The sequence below is a fragment of the Balaenoptera acutorostrata genome, chromosome 3 (genome assembly GCF_949987535.1).
Source record: "Balaenoptera acutorostrata chromosome 3, mBalAcu1.1, whole genome shotgun sequence".
NCBI lineage: Eukaryota > Metazoa > Chordata > Mammalia > Artiodactyla > Balaenopteridae > Balaenoptera > Balaenoptera acutorostrata.
The window spans coordinates 71,402,584-71,417,967 of NC_080066.1; the positions used below are offsets into that span (position 1 = coordinate 71,402,584).

Consider the following 15,384-nt stretch of genomic DNA (forward strand, 5'->3'; position numbering starts at 1 on the left):
ACTAGTTACCTGTTTTCTTGTCTCTCTCCCCAGTAGACTAGGAGGAGAGAAATTTAGTCTTACTCATATTTTCATATCCCTAGTGTCTAACACAGGACCTGGTATACAACAGGCACTCAGTAAGTGTGTGCTGAATAATTAGATGACCCAATTGGCCTCAGTCTGCCCATCTCTAGCTTTGAAGCCATGGTGTCCAGCTTTCTATGCTTCTGTGATTGGGGAGAAGGTCCCACTGAGGGAATGGGGTGGTCCCTTGGGCTGTAGCAACTGTGCTACTTCTAGAAGAAGGTGGCCTCAGGATTGCATCTCAGCAGCACCACCTCTGCATGTCTTCCCTCCTGTGTTTCAGGGAGCAGTGTGTGCCCAGCCCTGCCCACCAGGGACATTCGGCCAGAATTGCAGCCAGGACTGTCCTTGCCACCACGGAGGGCAGTGTGACCACGTGACTGGGCAGTGCCACTGCACAGCCGGATACATGGGGGACAGGTAAGGAAGCCGTTAACTCTCATCCTTGCTGTTCATAATACTCATTTTCACAGCAGCCTTGAAGAGAACAGCTCAGGTTTACCGGTCCATGGCCTTCTTCTGCCAGCTTTCCTGTTCCTTTCTCAGAAAGCATTCTGAGTCCTTCTGCCAACCCATCCTTCCTGGCCCTCAGCCTGCTGAGGGTACCCACCTCCCCCCAGCCCAGTGACCCAAGCCCTGAACTTGCATTGACTCACCTGGGGAAGGGGGTGGGCACCTACCACCACTCTCTACTTGCTGCCCTCCTGGAGAGAGGCAGTGGCACCGATAAGCCAAGGAAGCTGAGTGTGCAAACTCAGTTCACACATTTTGCACAACTGCTTTTAGAAGTGGATTTTTATTCCTGACGTGAGTTCTGCCAAAAGGACACTGACGTCAGTTTGCATCCTCTGAAGGCCTGTGGCCTGAGAGCAGACTGAACAAGGGCACCAATGTCCTGGTATCAAACCAGCCTTGCAGCCTTAGTGGATAACCCACAACACACATAACGGAGGGACTGCCAGACGTACACACTTGCCATGGTAAGAAAGGTTCCACGATGATAGGGAAGGCGCTCTAGCAGGAGCAGAAACGACAGCCAAGGTGTCTGACGGTGAGTGGATTCAGAGCTGGCGGAGGACATTTGTCCAGAGAACCCGGGCGAGTCTCCTCCCTCTCACTCTGAACCATGTGTGTCTCTTTGAGCCGAGAGACGGGCAGTAGAGAGGAGGCTGCCACACCCGTGCCTGCTTCTGTGGGATCCATGCTTCACCTCTGGCCCTGGATTTTGTCACTCTGCTTCCCCTGCCCAGGTAACAGCAGGAAGCAGGAAGCAGGCCTGAATTAACCCATGAGTCCTTCTGGCTCTGGCCAACATAATTGCACCCCTCCAGCTCTCCCTGGAGTCAACCCCAAGTCCTCAGCGGTCCAGAAAAGAGATTTTCCGTTTTTAGCTTTGGGCTTGCATACCCCTGGCCTGAAGTCTTTTAAGCCAGATCTGATCTCTTTGTGAGCCAGTGTTCATCTCCGTGAGCATCCGTGGCACAGAATGCGGGGTGTGGCATCTGGGCATCCATCCCTCTCTGACCTCTGTTGGAGACTGCATCTCTAGGGGGAGAAGGGAGGCAGGAGTAAAGCACTGAGCCACTTTCCCATCCTCACCATGTCCCTGGATAAGTAGACATTTGGGATGAGCCAGCAGGGACAGGAGCTGGAAGACCCCAGAACCAGAACAGGACCCTTTGTTTCCGGCCACTTTCACATGAGAGTGAATACAGCCCATTCATTGTTGGAGACAAGCGGGCCCAGGGTTCCAGCTGACTGGACTCAGCACCAGCGGACCCAACCTCATTGGTGCCAAGATGTACCAAATGGAGAAATACCCCTAGTCCCTCTTGTTGGGGCCCAGCCCATGATCCTGAGGCAGAGAGAAACCCCAAAAGCCTCGGGGTCTTCAGGCAAGCTTCGTCAACCATCTACAGAAGAAGAATTCCTAGAACGGCCCGGTAGCATTTGGGTTTCCCACCTAAACGGGCTGCCTGGTGTTTAATATTTTGTAAAATTGCCTCCATATATTTTGTAGGTGACAGCCGCAGGAACCCACCCCACATCACTGCGAGCATATTAAAGTTGAGTGGGTGTAATAATTCAGGCCTCCCCAGATAGGCAGAATCCAGTGCAAATTAAACATGAAACGTAATGAGGGTTTTGCAGCTCATTTTGTAATTTAATTGAGCAATGTATCTGGTTGTTAATGGCAATATCGGACACATCAGATTGATATGTTGCAAAGGAAGGATGTTTAAGTAGAAAACGAATTCCTGCTGTGATTACCCTTCTGTTCCACAGACCCCATTATTAGCGTGCTTTGTGTAAAATTCATTAGCAGTCGTTGCTTGATCTCTAAATAAATAAGTTGTTTAACTTGTGGGTAGGAAAAAAAAAAAGAGGCTGATTATGTAAATGGATTAGGTTGTCAATATTTCATTTCTAGATTCTTTTTCTGGGGCTGTGGAGTCAGTCCCTTTGTAAATATGATGGGGCAGGGACGTGGCCTTCAGAGAAGGGAGCTCACTCTCCAGGGCTCTGCCCAGTTAGGCTGGATGGGAGGGAGCAGGAAGGTTCCAGTGAAAAGGAGGAATCCGGAGGTGTCTCCAGGCTGGGGTTTCTTCCCCTGGTGTCTGAGACATCCAGGAGAGGCAACCTGAGTGACTTCTGGGGAAATCCATTCTGAGGCAGAACAGGGGCTGGCAATCCAGATGGCAATTGTACAGCTCTTCACCTCTCTTGTGTCCTCCCCTTCTGCCTTGGTTTCCCTCTTCACCTCCCCCATCCTACTCTCTCCTCCTTCCTGTCTTCCATCTCCCATTCCTTCTCTCTATATCCCCTTCTCTCTTTCCTCTTCCTCCCTCTCTTTTCTGTTCTTTCCCTTGCTGAGGCCTCAAACTGACTAAAATGCAGCAAGATTTGTAGGAAGACGATCTGGGTGTGTGGTGGAAAACACTGCTTCCAACTCAGGACTCACCAAGAGTTAATAAAGACGCTAAGGCTGTATTTTTTTAAACATCTTTTATTGTTCCCCTCTGCCCTGATTATTGTAGAAGATATATAGAAAACCTGAAAATGGGAAAGCATAATCATTAAACGACTTGTAATTCCTCAAGTCCACTCCAGTGTTAACATTTGGAATTCTTCCCTTTGAGCTTTTTCATGCCAGAAGGGCTCTGTTAGGAGAACTATAGAAAACAGTATTAACAAGAGTAATAATAAGAACTAACACTTCTCACTGAGCCCTTACCATGCATGGGGCACCTTTCTAAGTGTTTATACACGTTGCCTCATTTAATCCTCAAACACCTGGTGAGGTTTAGTTATTATCCTCCCACCTTGTGATGAGGAAGCAGATGTCAGAGCTGTAAAGTCAGTTCCCCATTCTCTGCACCTTTGAAGCAGTGTGGGGATGCAGATAATCCAAAACCCCAGAGTCCATAGGCCATTTCTGTTTGTCTGTCTCTGGGACACAGGGGTCGCCCATCTCTTTTACCCCATGTGCCCCCAGGTTTACCCCTTAATTTGTTGCTGTGACGATGAATCTACATCCCCTGGGAAATATCCCTGGGCTGGGGTGAGGGGTGTTGGGCACATCCAGGAAGCTAGGCAGTCAGCAGCAGAGGTTACACCCACCCACAGAGGACCCACAACCAATGGATGTCAGTCGATGAGTCAAACAATTATCATTATGCTGGGAGTTCCAAGTACCAGGCCCCAGCAGAGGCAAGACACAAAGGGGGCCAGGTCCTCTTCTTTGGGGGGGCTCACCGGCTGATGGAAGAGGCTCAGCCCCTGCCTTGAGGGAACCCCCCCGCCCCATCCAAGGAAGAGGAAATAGCCCCTGTCTTGGGGGATTCTCCAGTCTGATGAAGAGGATGCATCTTGTCCTCATGGGGAAACTCGACACTGGTGGAGGAGGATCACCTCCCAGTATGACAAAGAGAGACTGTACATCTGTCAGAAAGACTCAATAAACAGAGACAATGAGTAGAAATAAAATTACCCCATTTCATCAAATCTAAGATGCCACCGATTGTGAGATGCATCATTAGTTTATATATTGCTAAGAATGAAAAACACTGAAAATTAAACTACGACATGCCATCAGTTATAAGACTTAACTGGCTTCAGAGATGCTAGAATATATTTTTAAAACAAGGTTTGTTGTTTACTGGGTACAGAAGTTTCAGTTTGGGGAGATGAAAAGGTTCTAGAGATGGACGGTGGTGATGGGTGCACAACAATATAAATGTACTTAATGCCACTGTACTGTACCCTTAAAAATAATTAAAATGGTAAATTTATGTTATACTTATTTACTGCAATCAAAAAATGAAAAAAAAACACATAAGGCCTATAATCAATGAAATATGATACTATGAACTCGGTCCTGGGGACTGAGGGGAACTGGCATGGAGGAGGGAATGGACTGGGGTGACTAAACCGCGGAATACTTCCTGGAGGAGGAGAGGAAAGAGGGGAGGAGGCTGTGAGGAGGTGCAGCACACCAGGCCCAGGCCTGGAGGCAGGGGCGGTACGTGCTGGATGGATCTGGAAGGGCAGGTGCGGGGGCATAGCCTCACCCTACTCTGCTATCCCGCAGGTGCCAAGAGGAATGCCCCTTCGGGACCTTTGGCTTCCAGTGCTCCCTGCGCTGTGACTGCCACAACGGGGGTCACTGTTCTCCCACCACCGGTGCCTGCAAGTGTGAACCTGGCTACAAAGGCCCACGCTGCCAGGAGCGGCTGTGCCCCGAGGGCCTGCACGGCCCAGGCTGCAGCTTGCCCTGCCCCTGTGATGCCGGCAACACCATCAGGTAGGAGCTGGGGACGGGTGAGCAGGGGGCAGGGGTGGGGTGGGCTCTGGTGGAGAGGGGGCTCTCAGGGCACAAACCCCACCTCCAGCCAGATCATCCAGGCAGGCAGTGAAAGAGCTGGGACCTCAGCAATCACCTTCACTGGCCAGTCTGATGAAAAGAAGTAGGCCAACCTGAGACCCCACACACAGGAGCAGGAGGGAACTTGGTAGCCCTCAGGGAAACAGGGTGGGGATGGGTGGGAATGCGGGGGGCTGGGCTCAGGGTGCCACGGGCCCTGGGGGCGTTGTCGCGGAGAACTTTTCACCTCCACACAGTCTGCATCTAACCAAGCCCTTTCCCAGCCCCAAGGGGCCCAGGGACAGGACCACCAAGGCAGAAGCAGGGGACGTGAGCCCCAGAGGGACAGTGTTAGAAGCTACCTTAAGAATCGGTATGGCTTACCTGGGGGCTGCAGAGGGCTGTCCCCTCCGGCCGTGGCTAGGGTGGAGGAGCAGGAGGGACAGAGCGCAGGCCCTCGGCAGGGTCCTGGCTTGGGGCCAGCCTCTCCCTGCACTCTGTGTCTGTGGTTTTTAATCTGGGACTGGGATTATTTATCTAGGGATATCTGTATAGTTTGTCAACGAGTGATATTGCGCTGCCATTACGGTGACTGTCATGGTTCTATATGAATGCCCTCCATCTGTCCTGCTAATGTTGCATGTTTTTAGTAGTTTGGAAGTTTTGTATATTTATCGTATTAACAGAGTGTCATAAACTAAAATGCTGTTTACTGGATGTTTGTATAATTTAAAATACTGTATTAGCACTTCAGAGGCAGAAATCATGCCGAGGGCTTAATGTATATAGAAATAGCCACATTTGATTTTTAAAAAATAATCTGTGTATAATTCTGTCATGTGCTACTAAACAAAATAAATAATATAAAAGGCTCAGTTAAAAAAAAAAAAAAAAAGTGGGGCTTGGGGACATCTGGGCTGAAGCGGGCCCCAGCCCTGCTTCCTGGAAGTGGAGATGCCAGAGCCGCCCTGGGCCACCTCCCCCAGCTCCCCTCCCTGCCTGCTTCCTGCACCAGCTGGCACCGCCCTCTGGTGATAAATGAGGCTGTCGGGCCCCAGATTAAAGCTTCAAATGAGGCTGTCAGGCCCCAGATAAATGCTTCCACAGCTCTCCACGTGGCCGCTTCTTATTCGGATGGTGCAGGGTGAGGGGAGTCTGCCTTCTCCCCTCAGGCCTGCAGGACAGCTCAGGGGAGGACCAGCTGCCCTGGGCAGTGGGTGCTGCTTCTGTTTGCAGGCCAGACAGAGATACCTCTGCTTTGTAGCCTTGTCTCTGGGACAGCCAGGACGTAGCCTTGGCCCTTCTTCATTTCGAGCTTTTGATTCTCCACACATCACCCAAGATCCTCGGGTCAGTGTAAGCAGAGGCCTCTTAGAAAGTGTTGTGGCTTTGACAGAATCTGTCCTCAGTCCTCAGTTCCTGGAGCTAAGTGGCTCGGGCAGTGCTGTCTGCAAGGGCAGAGGGTTGGGAAGGAGACCATTAAGAGGGGGCCTTGGAGCCAATGGAACGGGCTATATATGACTTCAGCATTCATTCGCTCAGTCATTCATTCAACAAACACTGAGAAGCTGCAGGGCCGAACACAAGAAAGAAAGGGTCCCTCAGCACGAGTCCAGCCCTCAGGAACTTGAGTCTGGAGCACCTACCCACACTGAGGACCTCCTGCCATATTTCTTCAAATACAGGACAACACCAGTAGTGAGGCACTGCTTTATTTTATGTACGACTAAAACTGAGCCATGACATACCATTAACTGCATAGCACATCCATCAGAGATCTGAAAATGTGGGGCAAAGTGCATCTTAGAATCAATGAAATATATGCGGCTGGCCCTGCTGGGTCCCAACATGTACTCAAGTAACTGTGACCCAGGGCTCTGTACAGAAAGCACCACAGGAAACCGCTTCACTGGTCAGGGAAGGCTTCCTGGAGGAGGTGGCTTCTGGGCTGGGTCTGGAGGGCAGGGTGAGAGCTCCAAGACTCTAAACACAGCAGTCCCACATGGCTGGTCGGGGGACTGGGCAGCTGCCTCAGGCTGTTCCACGGGTGAGGGGCAGCACCAGGAACCCCTACCCCTGCGGGGAAGCCAAGGGAGGACCATGTCAGGGACAGGAAGCTAGGCTGCCACTGAGGTCCAGTGCAGGGAGAGTCCCTGCCACGGAGATCCAACCAACCCCCAAATTAAAGAGCTATTGTTTTCTTCCCATACCCAAGCAGCCGTGCCCTGCATAATTTATCCCTCCTCTGAAGGAGTCCTCGATGCATTATTAATCTGGAAGGACTCCCTCCTCTCCATCGCTAATCTCAGCCCATTCAATATTGATGATTATTTGCTTTACTGTCTTTAACACGTGTCACATTTCAGGGGTTGGGAGGCAGTAGTGCTTCTTAAGCGTGGGGACCCCGAGAGCGCCTGACAGCCAACCCCCCAGGCTGGGTTCCTCCGTGTCTGCTTGACTATCTCCTTGCAGGGAGCTGTGTCACAGCCCGAGCTTGTGGGTCTCTGCGGCCTCAGCCTTGCACGGAGCCTGGCACAGAGCAGACCTTCAGGAAAAAGAATCGCCGAATTCATCGTAAATCTCCCATTCCTCTAGGGTGGCTCTGCTCCTGAGCTGATGTCACCCTATTTTTAAAAAATATTTCACCCCTTCCCCTTGGCACACGGCCCCAGTGACTGAGCCCCCAACACTCACTGAATTTTTATGTAGTCTAACTCAGGATTTCTCAGCTTCGCCACTGCTGATATTTTGGGCTGGAAAATTCTTTGTTGTGGACAGCCATCCTGTGCATTGCAGGATGTTTAGCAGTATCCCTGGCCTCTGCCCACTAGATGCCAGTAGCAATACCCCAGCCCCAAGTTCTAACAACCAAAACGTTTCCTGGGTGGGGTGGGGGGAGGCAGAATTGCCCAAGGTTGAGAGCCTGTGGTCTCACTGCACCTTTCTCATGCTTCACTTGGCTTTGTTCTCAGGGACACAGAGAACAGCTCTCTTCCTCTGTGTGGACACAGGTCACTCCTCTCTTCCCGTGAGCCTTTGTCCCATTCTAGAGCCTTCTCTCGGGATCCAAGAAAAGCAGAGGGATGACTCTAGGACTCCTAATCCCAAGGCAGTTAAGCTGCAGGTTCTGGGTAGGTCTGGGACCCCTCAGTCCTGGCCTTAGAACTACCTCTGCCTGAGTCAGTGTCCTGATACGTGTACTTCTCCTCTGTCTTAGTTTCCCAATCTGTCTATCACCTTTTGTCAGCCCAGTGGGGGGTAAAAGTTTTCTTGTGGTCTTTGAAAGTGAAGCTTCCACCCAGCTCCCTGAGAGACAGAGTGTGGGATCCCCAGAAGCCTTGCCTCATTTCCCCGCTGGCTTCTGCAAGAGCTTGCAGCAGAGCCCCTCCAAGACAGCTTGCCAGGAAGGCCTGGAGCATCTTTCCTAGAGTAACAAAGTCTTCCCAACCCCAACCATAGAAAACCCTCCTCAGCTAGACCCAGCCTCTCCCGGCTCTGTGCCCCTCTGGAGAGGCTGCTTCAAAGAGGTTGAACCCACGGGCCCTGGGAAAGAAGAAGTGGCTGGTGAAATTCCCCACACTTCCTGCCCTTTATAAATGCTTTGTAGCACACACAAAGCAGCCTGCTTCCTTCATAAAGGAATAACCTTGAGAAAGTGAACACCTGTACGTCAGACCTTGTCCGTGTCCCCTCCACAATTGGATTGTCATAGACGAATTCCAGCAGCCATGATTGTGGATTACCTTTGAAAGATTTGACTTAGCCACCAGATGCAGCATTGATAGAAATCTCAGAGCAGCCAGGAAAAACTGGCAGAAAATTCCACCCTGAAAAGATTCCTGTATTGTTCAGCTTTCGGCTCCTATTAACTTGTGATTAATCTATGTCTGGGGGAAATGGAGAAAGGTGAGGGGAAAAAAAACAAAACAGAGCAAGCCAAACCAGCCTAACCAGCAGTCACTTGCCTGCCATGTGACCCAAGGGAATGGCTTTGCCACCAATGGGGCAGGGAGCAGGGGACACCAGGGGGAGGGAGAGGGAGATGTGACAAAGGTGCCGAGAGCATGGTGATGGCAGTTTTCAGTCCTAATCACTGAGCCAGCGATCATTCCCCACCCTCTTTTCAAAGGGATTTTGGAGTTTCTGTAATAAGTGACAAGTAATCAAATTAAGAAAACAGAGGTGTTTTGTTTTTTAAAATAGAATTTTAGGGATACGAAAGGAGAGAGAAAGAAATTATCTCAGGTTTGGTGTTGAGCTTTCTGGTTTCTCAGAGTAAAAAGGTAAAATTGGTGTTGAGACACACCCCTAAGCATCCAAAACACCGGCGGTTAAGATGGAAAGCAGAAACACAGGAGAGCTTAGAGGCCAGCGTTCGCCAGCTCACTGTGCATCTAGTGTGCTATTCACAGGGTGGTCTTCACACCAGAGCAAGGACCTGTAACGAGAGAATCTCTTGAAAGAAGGGCAGAAGGACGCCTCAGACCCTTCAGAATCTCAGGGGCTGGACAGAGCTGATCGCGGCAGCCAACGCTGCCGGGTTACTTCCTGGGTCCAAGCATGTCAGTCTCCACGACTGTGACCGAGCCAGTCCCTCTGAGCCTAAACCAAAACCTCAGAGGAGACCCCTGAAAAGTTGGAACCGAGAAAGGCCATGCCTTAGGGCTTTGCTGGGAGTGTTGGGGACAGAGAGGAGCACCCCACAACTGTCTGGCTGAGGGTCAAGGCCACCAAGTAGGGGCCCCCTGCCCCATGGCACCCGTGCAGGCCACTATTTCCCCTTACAGTGTGGGACCCAGGGAGGAATTTTTCTGGAACCATGCAAGTCAGGAAGTCTTCAAACATCCATTCTTTACACACATTTGTTTTTACATATTATAATTTTTATCACTTTTTATCTGTTTATGAATATAATAGATGCTCAGTTTGAGAAAGTCAGAGAATACATAGAAATTTAAAGAAAAAACTCATAATTTCTCAATCCAGGGGTGAGTACAAAAACCATTTTGTTGTAATTTGTTCATTCTTCATCCATTTCTGTTTCACTTTTTTTTCGTATTTTAGATCATGACTTTATACACAATTTGCTTATTTCACTTACCCTTATGTCATATCATTAAATAGACTGGAAAACATTTGAATACTTCTCTAACATGCCTTCATATGAACTGTCATAATTCATTTAACCAGTACCCTGGTGTCAGAGGCAACATGAGGCAGTGACCAGAACATGGCCAGACAGACCTGGGTTTGAATCCCAGCTGCCACTGAGTTAGTGGTGTGACCTTGGACAAGTCATATAACCTCCAAGTGCCATCTGAAAAATAGAGGCTCTAATGCCTAACTCACAGGCTTACTTGAAGATTAGAAATATAGGTGTAAAGTGCCTGGTGCTTTAATAGCCTGGTCACATATTATTTATTATTATTTAAATTGCCCCCATTTTTCCACTGTTATAAATAATGCTTTGGGGAACATCTCCATGCATAAATCTTTCTCTACAACTGTGACTATTTCCTTAGGATAGATTCTTAGAAATGGAATTACAAGACCAAAGGGTCTGAATATTTTTAGGACTCCTGATATATAACCCCACATTGTTTTCCAGAAAGAAACCTTTACCAGCATTGAGCATTGTCCCTTTAAAAAAAAAAAAAAAACCTTACCATTTTGATAGAGAAAAAGTGATATCCAATTGTTGTTTTGACTTGATGATTAATGAGACTAAACATTTTCCAAAATGATTATTAGCTACTTGCACTTACTATTCAGGAACTGTCTGCTCCTGTCCATCCCTCATTTTCCATGAGAAAATCAGGGCTCCCAGAAATTGGCTGGGCTTCACACAATTAGTTTGTCCATTAGTTCATTTGCCAAATATGTATTAGTATCTTCATGGTGCCAGGGACCCTGCTGGCCATTGGGGTACAATACAGAAGTGAAACAGACAGACAAAGGGCCCTCCCCCATGGAGCTGCCACCTGGTGGAGAGACAGATGATAAACAAGTCAACAGACAGAAAATAATTACTCGTAGTAAAAGTACTGTTCATTCCCAAATATTTAATTGGGCAGTGACTATGAGCCAGGCACTGGGGATCCACCAATGACCCAGGCAGACAAAGCCCATATCCTCGTGGAACTTAGCAGAACCAAGATTTGTACGTAGGCGCCTCCCGCCAGCCCAGAGCATGCGCCCTTGGACCATATCCCTTGAGTTGGACTCCAGGGCGAGGAAGCAGATGACACAGGGAATCCAAGAGGCTTGTCTCTGACATCCAGCGTCTTCTCTGGAGTGTTAGTCTGGGTTCTCCCAGAAGCAGATGCCGAGAGCAAGAGATTTACTAGGGACACAGCTACGAGGGAAAATGGGGAAGGGGCTGGGGAGGCTAGGGGAGCGTGAGACTGCAATGCAGGTCTGACCTGTGTGAAGGAAAGAGGGAAGGAAGGAAGGTTGATTGGAAAGTTTTAGACTGAAGCACAGTTCTAAGAAAGTTTGGCAAGATGGGGAGTCTTTAAGCCAAACTTGTCCATCAGAGGAGTCCCAGATTTCCCAGGAATGTGTCGACCTTAATATCCCTGCTGTGCTCTAGCTGAGAGCAGCCCAGGGGAAGTGTGACCTCTGAGAAAATGTAGTGATGGATTTCAGACACAGTAGCTAGGGCCATCAGTCAATTACACTCCCCACAGAAGCTCTGAGAAGAAAATGGTCACCACACCCGGCATCATGGATGCATATTGGCTGTTGGATCAGACCTCTGCCAGCCAGAGTTTGCCTGACTCTCTAGCGGTCATGCCAGGCAGCCCCTGCCTCCAGCCAAATGGTTCTTTCGCTGGGCTAGCCAGAGAGGGGATGGAGACGATCTTGCTTGCTCTTAAAGAGCCCTAGCAATGCATGGCTGGAGGGTATCCTCTCCAGTACAGACATTGCCATAGAGGGGAGGCCACATCTGCCCCAGGGCTCCATTTTAACTCAGCAAATGTTCATTGAGTACCTACAATATGCAGAGTAACTGGGTCTCACTGCAGCCCTCTTGTGCCTGCCCACACACTGGGCATCTGCCTTGGGTGCAGAGTGGGTGAAGCGCTGGACCTCACAGTCCATAAGGGAAGAGGCTGCCTCCTGCTTTGGTCTCTGTGTATTTGTATGATAAAGAGCCCTTGCTTGGGAGTCAGGAGACCTGTGTCTAATCCTGATTTTGCCACTTCCTTGCTATGTAACTTTAGGCAAGTTATATAACAACTATGAGCCTCAGTTTCTTGGGGCTAATAAGACCATGTAATCTTGGCATCGTCTGGCAAACAGATAATACATTAAGAAATTTAACCTCGGAACTTCCCTGGTAGTCCAGTTGTTAAGAATCTGCCTTCCAATGCAGGGGATGGGGGCTCGATCCCTGGTTGGGGAACTATGATCCCACATGCCGCGGGGCAACTGAGCCCGCGTGCCACAACTACAGAGCCCACGTGCCACAACTACAGAGCCCACGTGCTCTGGAGTCCAGGTTCCACAACTACAGAGCCCACACGCTCTGGAGCCCCCGCACCACAACTAGAGAGAAGGCCGCGCCACAACGAAAGATGCCACGTGCCATAACAAAAGATCCCAGGGGCCGCAACTAAGCCAAAAATAAATAAATAAATAAATAAATAAACAACTCACAACTGGGGGAAAATACTTGCAAAAAAAAAAAAAAGGAAAGAAATTTAACTTCAGAGGCCTTTCGATCCTGCAGCCCTGGGCAGACCAGACTTGGGGTGGGCAGAGGGTGGAATATGGCCGCATTCCTGACCAGACTGTCCTCTCATCCTTCTCTCAAATGCTCAGCTGCCACCCAGTAACTGGAGCTTGCACCTGCCAGCCGGGGTGGTCTGGCCACCATTGCAATGAATCCTGCCCTGCTGGCTACTATGGCGATGGCTGCCAGCTTCCTTGCACCTGTCAGAACGGCGCCAACTGCCACAGCGTCACTGGGAGCTGCACTTGTGCCCCAGGCTTCATGGTAAGATGGGAGGGGACTCCCATGGCCTCTCCGCCCACCCCCGCCCCTACACAGGAAAGGAGGGGCCAGCTCCTCCCACTTCCAGGTGGAATCAGGGAGTGTGGCCCTGTGCCCATGGATGCAGAATGAGGGTGTCTCCATGTGCCACTCAGAGATAGAGTCCATGACCAGAGAGCTGCTAAGGCTGTTCTTAAAGGCCAATTCTACTGGGGTTTGTAACTGTAAAAGTAATGGAAGGAAGGTGTCTTTCCGTTGTCCCCTCACCCTGAAACACCAGTTGTCTTCTTTGCTGTTTGGACAAAGAAGACAACTGGTTTGGATATTGCGTCCATATCCTATGCACACAATATTTTTCCATCATAATAACCACAGAGCACATAATAAGCACAGAGTTTTGTATTTTGCTTTCTTTTTTCCCATGTTTGCTGCTTGGGCTTCTTAATTGTTATTTTAAATGGCTGCATGACACTGCAGGAGCTGATGGACCCCCCTGCTGACTCAGCCATTCCCTTACTGCTGAATACTGATTTGTTTCCAATGTTCACAACAAATGTTGCAATGGGCATCTTCCTACAAACAACATTTCCCCTCCTATTGAATTATTTCCTTAGGGTGACTTCCCAGGGTCAGTGGGCATAATGTATTTATGGCTCTTGATGGATGTGGCTATATTACTTTCCTCAAGGGTTATAGAAATCTACACCGCCACCAGCCATGTATGAATGTACCTATTTCAAAACAACTCTGCTAACATTCTTTTCTTTTTTTAATTTTTGCTAATTATATAGGTAGAAAATGGCTCCTCAATATTGCTCTAATTTGCATTTCTCTGATTACTAGGGAGAGTAAACCTTTCCCCCACGTGTTTGTTTACTATTTGTATTTCCTCATGAATTATGCTGGTCTTTATGAGGTTTGATTCCAGGAAACTTGACATTGGAAGTGGAATCCTGTTCAATGGCAGGGGCATGCCCAGTGGGTCTGAGGACCCAAACATTCAGGGGACCCCCGTGGCCAGATTTTTTATGCTGCTATAAGAAGTGGTTTGCGTAGTACAAAGAGTGGCCTTTGCAACCAGCCCAGGGTCACATCCTGGCTCTCCTACTCACCAACTGTGTGACCTTGGGCCAGTGAGTTAACCTTTCTCAGGATCAGTTTCCTCACCTGTGGAATGGAACACCTGCCTTGCAAAGTTGCTGTCAGGTGTAGAAATGGGCTATACTGTATGGAGTACCTTGCCTCAGTGCTTCTCAGAGTTTAGTGAACTCAGAAACCGCCAGCAGACCTTGGTAAAGTACAGGTTCTGATCCGGTAGATCTGAGGAGGTGCCTACGGTTCTGCATTTCTTTTTTTTTCTTCTTCAAATATTTATTTTTCATTTATTTGTTTATTTATTTATTTTGGCTGTTCCGGGTCTTACTTGCAGCACGCAGGCTCTTCGTTGCGGCATGCGGACTTCTTAGTTGCAGCATGCGAACTCTGTGACATGTGAGCTCTTAGTTGCGGCATGCATGTGGGATCTAGTTCCCCGACCAGAGATTGAACCTGGGCCCCCTGCATTGGGAGCGTGGAGTCTTACCCACTGGACCACTGGGGAAGTCCCGGTTCTGCGCTTCTAACGAGCTCCCAGGTGATGCCAACGATACTCGTCAGTGGCCTCACTTTGAGTAGAAAGGGGATGGTGCTCAACTTGGGCTGCCCATTGTAATCACCTGGGGAGCTCTACAAACATTGATGCCCGGGCCCCCTCCTGGAGATGCTGATATATTTGGTCTGAGTGTGGTCTGGTTGTGGCCAGTGTGCTGCCAAGGTGGCGATCCACTGGAAGGAAGCCCTTGTCATGATGTAAGAGTACAGGTTTGCCTGGTGACAATGTCTTTTGTGGGCAGGTTGCCCCTGGTCTATACAACAAAACTCTGTTCAGCTCCTTCTTCCCCCTCCCCAACGCAGATAAAACTGGGTGACGATGACTCCAGTGGCATCTTCAAAAGAGAAAAAGATCTGTCCCTCCTGCAAGTTTCCTCTCTAATTTACCTTTATTGGTGTGAGCTTGGTCCATAACTTCCATAGAAAAATGGAGTGCCCGAGGTTTGGGGTTTGGGTAGGAGAGAATGGTTGTTTGGGATTAAAAGTCTCACCTAGTCAAGTGATCAGGTGACTGAAGCCAAAATGAATTGACCACACAAGACTTCTCGGGGGACATCCAGACCCCAGTCCTAGCTTGGCTACCAGGGTAGTTCCGACTTTGGGCAAGTGGCTTCCGCTCTCAGGGCCCTAGTTCCCTCATCTGTAAATGGCGAGTGTGCAGGGGGAGATGAACTGACTGATTTCTAAGATGGTCTACTATGCAGACTCCACGGACCAAGTCAGGAAACACACCCTTCTGGAGGAAATGAGAGAAAGTAGGAGCAAGTGGGTGTGTGTGTGTGTGTATTGGCCAGGGGAAGGGGGG

At 49.4% G+C, this 15,384-nt stretch overlaps 1 protein-coding gene across 14 annotated transcripts in view; it reads left to right on the forward strand.

Moving 5' to 3' along the window:
• The window catches only part of MEGF11 (multiple EGF like domains 11), a 415,557-nt gene that overhangs the window by 341,519 nt on the left and 58,654 nt on the right, over positions 1 to 15,384 (forward strand). For all 14 annotated transcript variants that reach the window (XR_009007618.1, XM_057543621.1, XM_057543627.1 and 11 more), the window contains 3 exons: positions 350 to 486; positions 4,658 to 4,870; positions 12,758 to 12,932. Coding sequence is in view for 13 of the 14 variants with exons in the window: in XM_057543621.1 (XP_057399604.1) it covers positions 350 to 486; positions 4,658 to 4,870; positions 12,758 to 12,932 (525 nt within the window). In the remaining variant the exon portion in view is untranslated. The remainder of the gene's footprint in view (positions 1 to 349; positions 487 to 4,657; positions 4,871 to 12,757; positions 12,933 to 15,384) is intronic.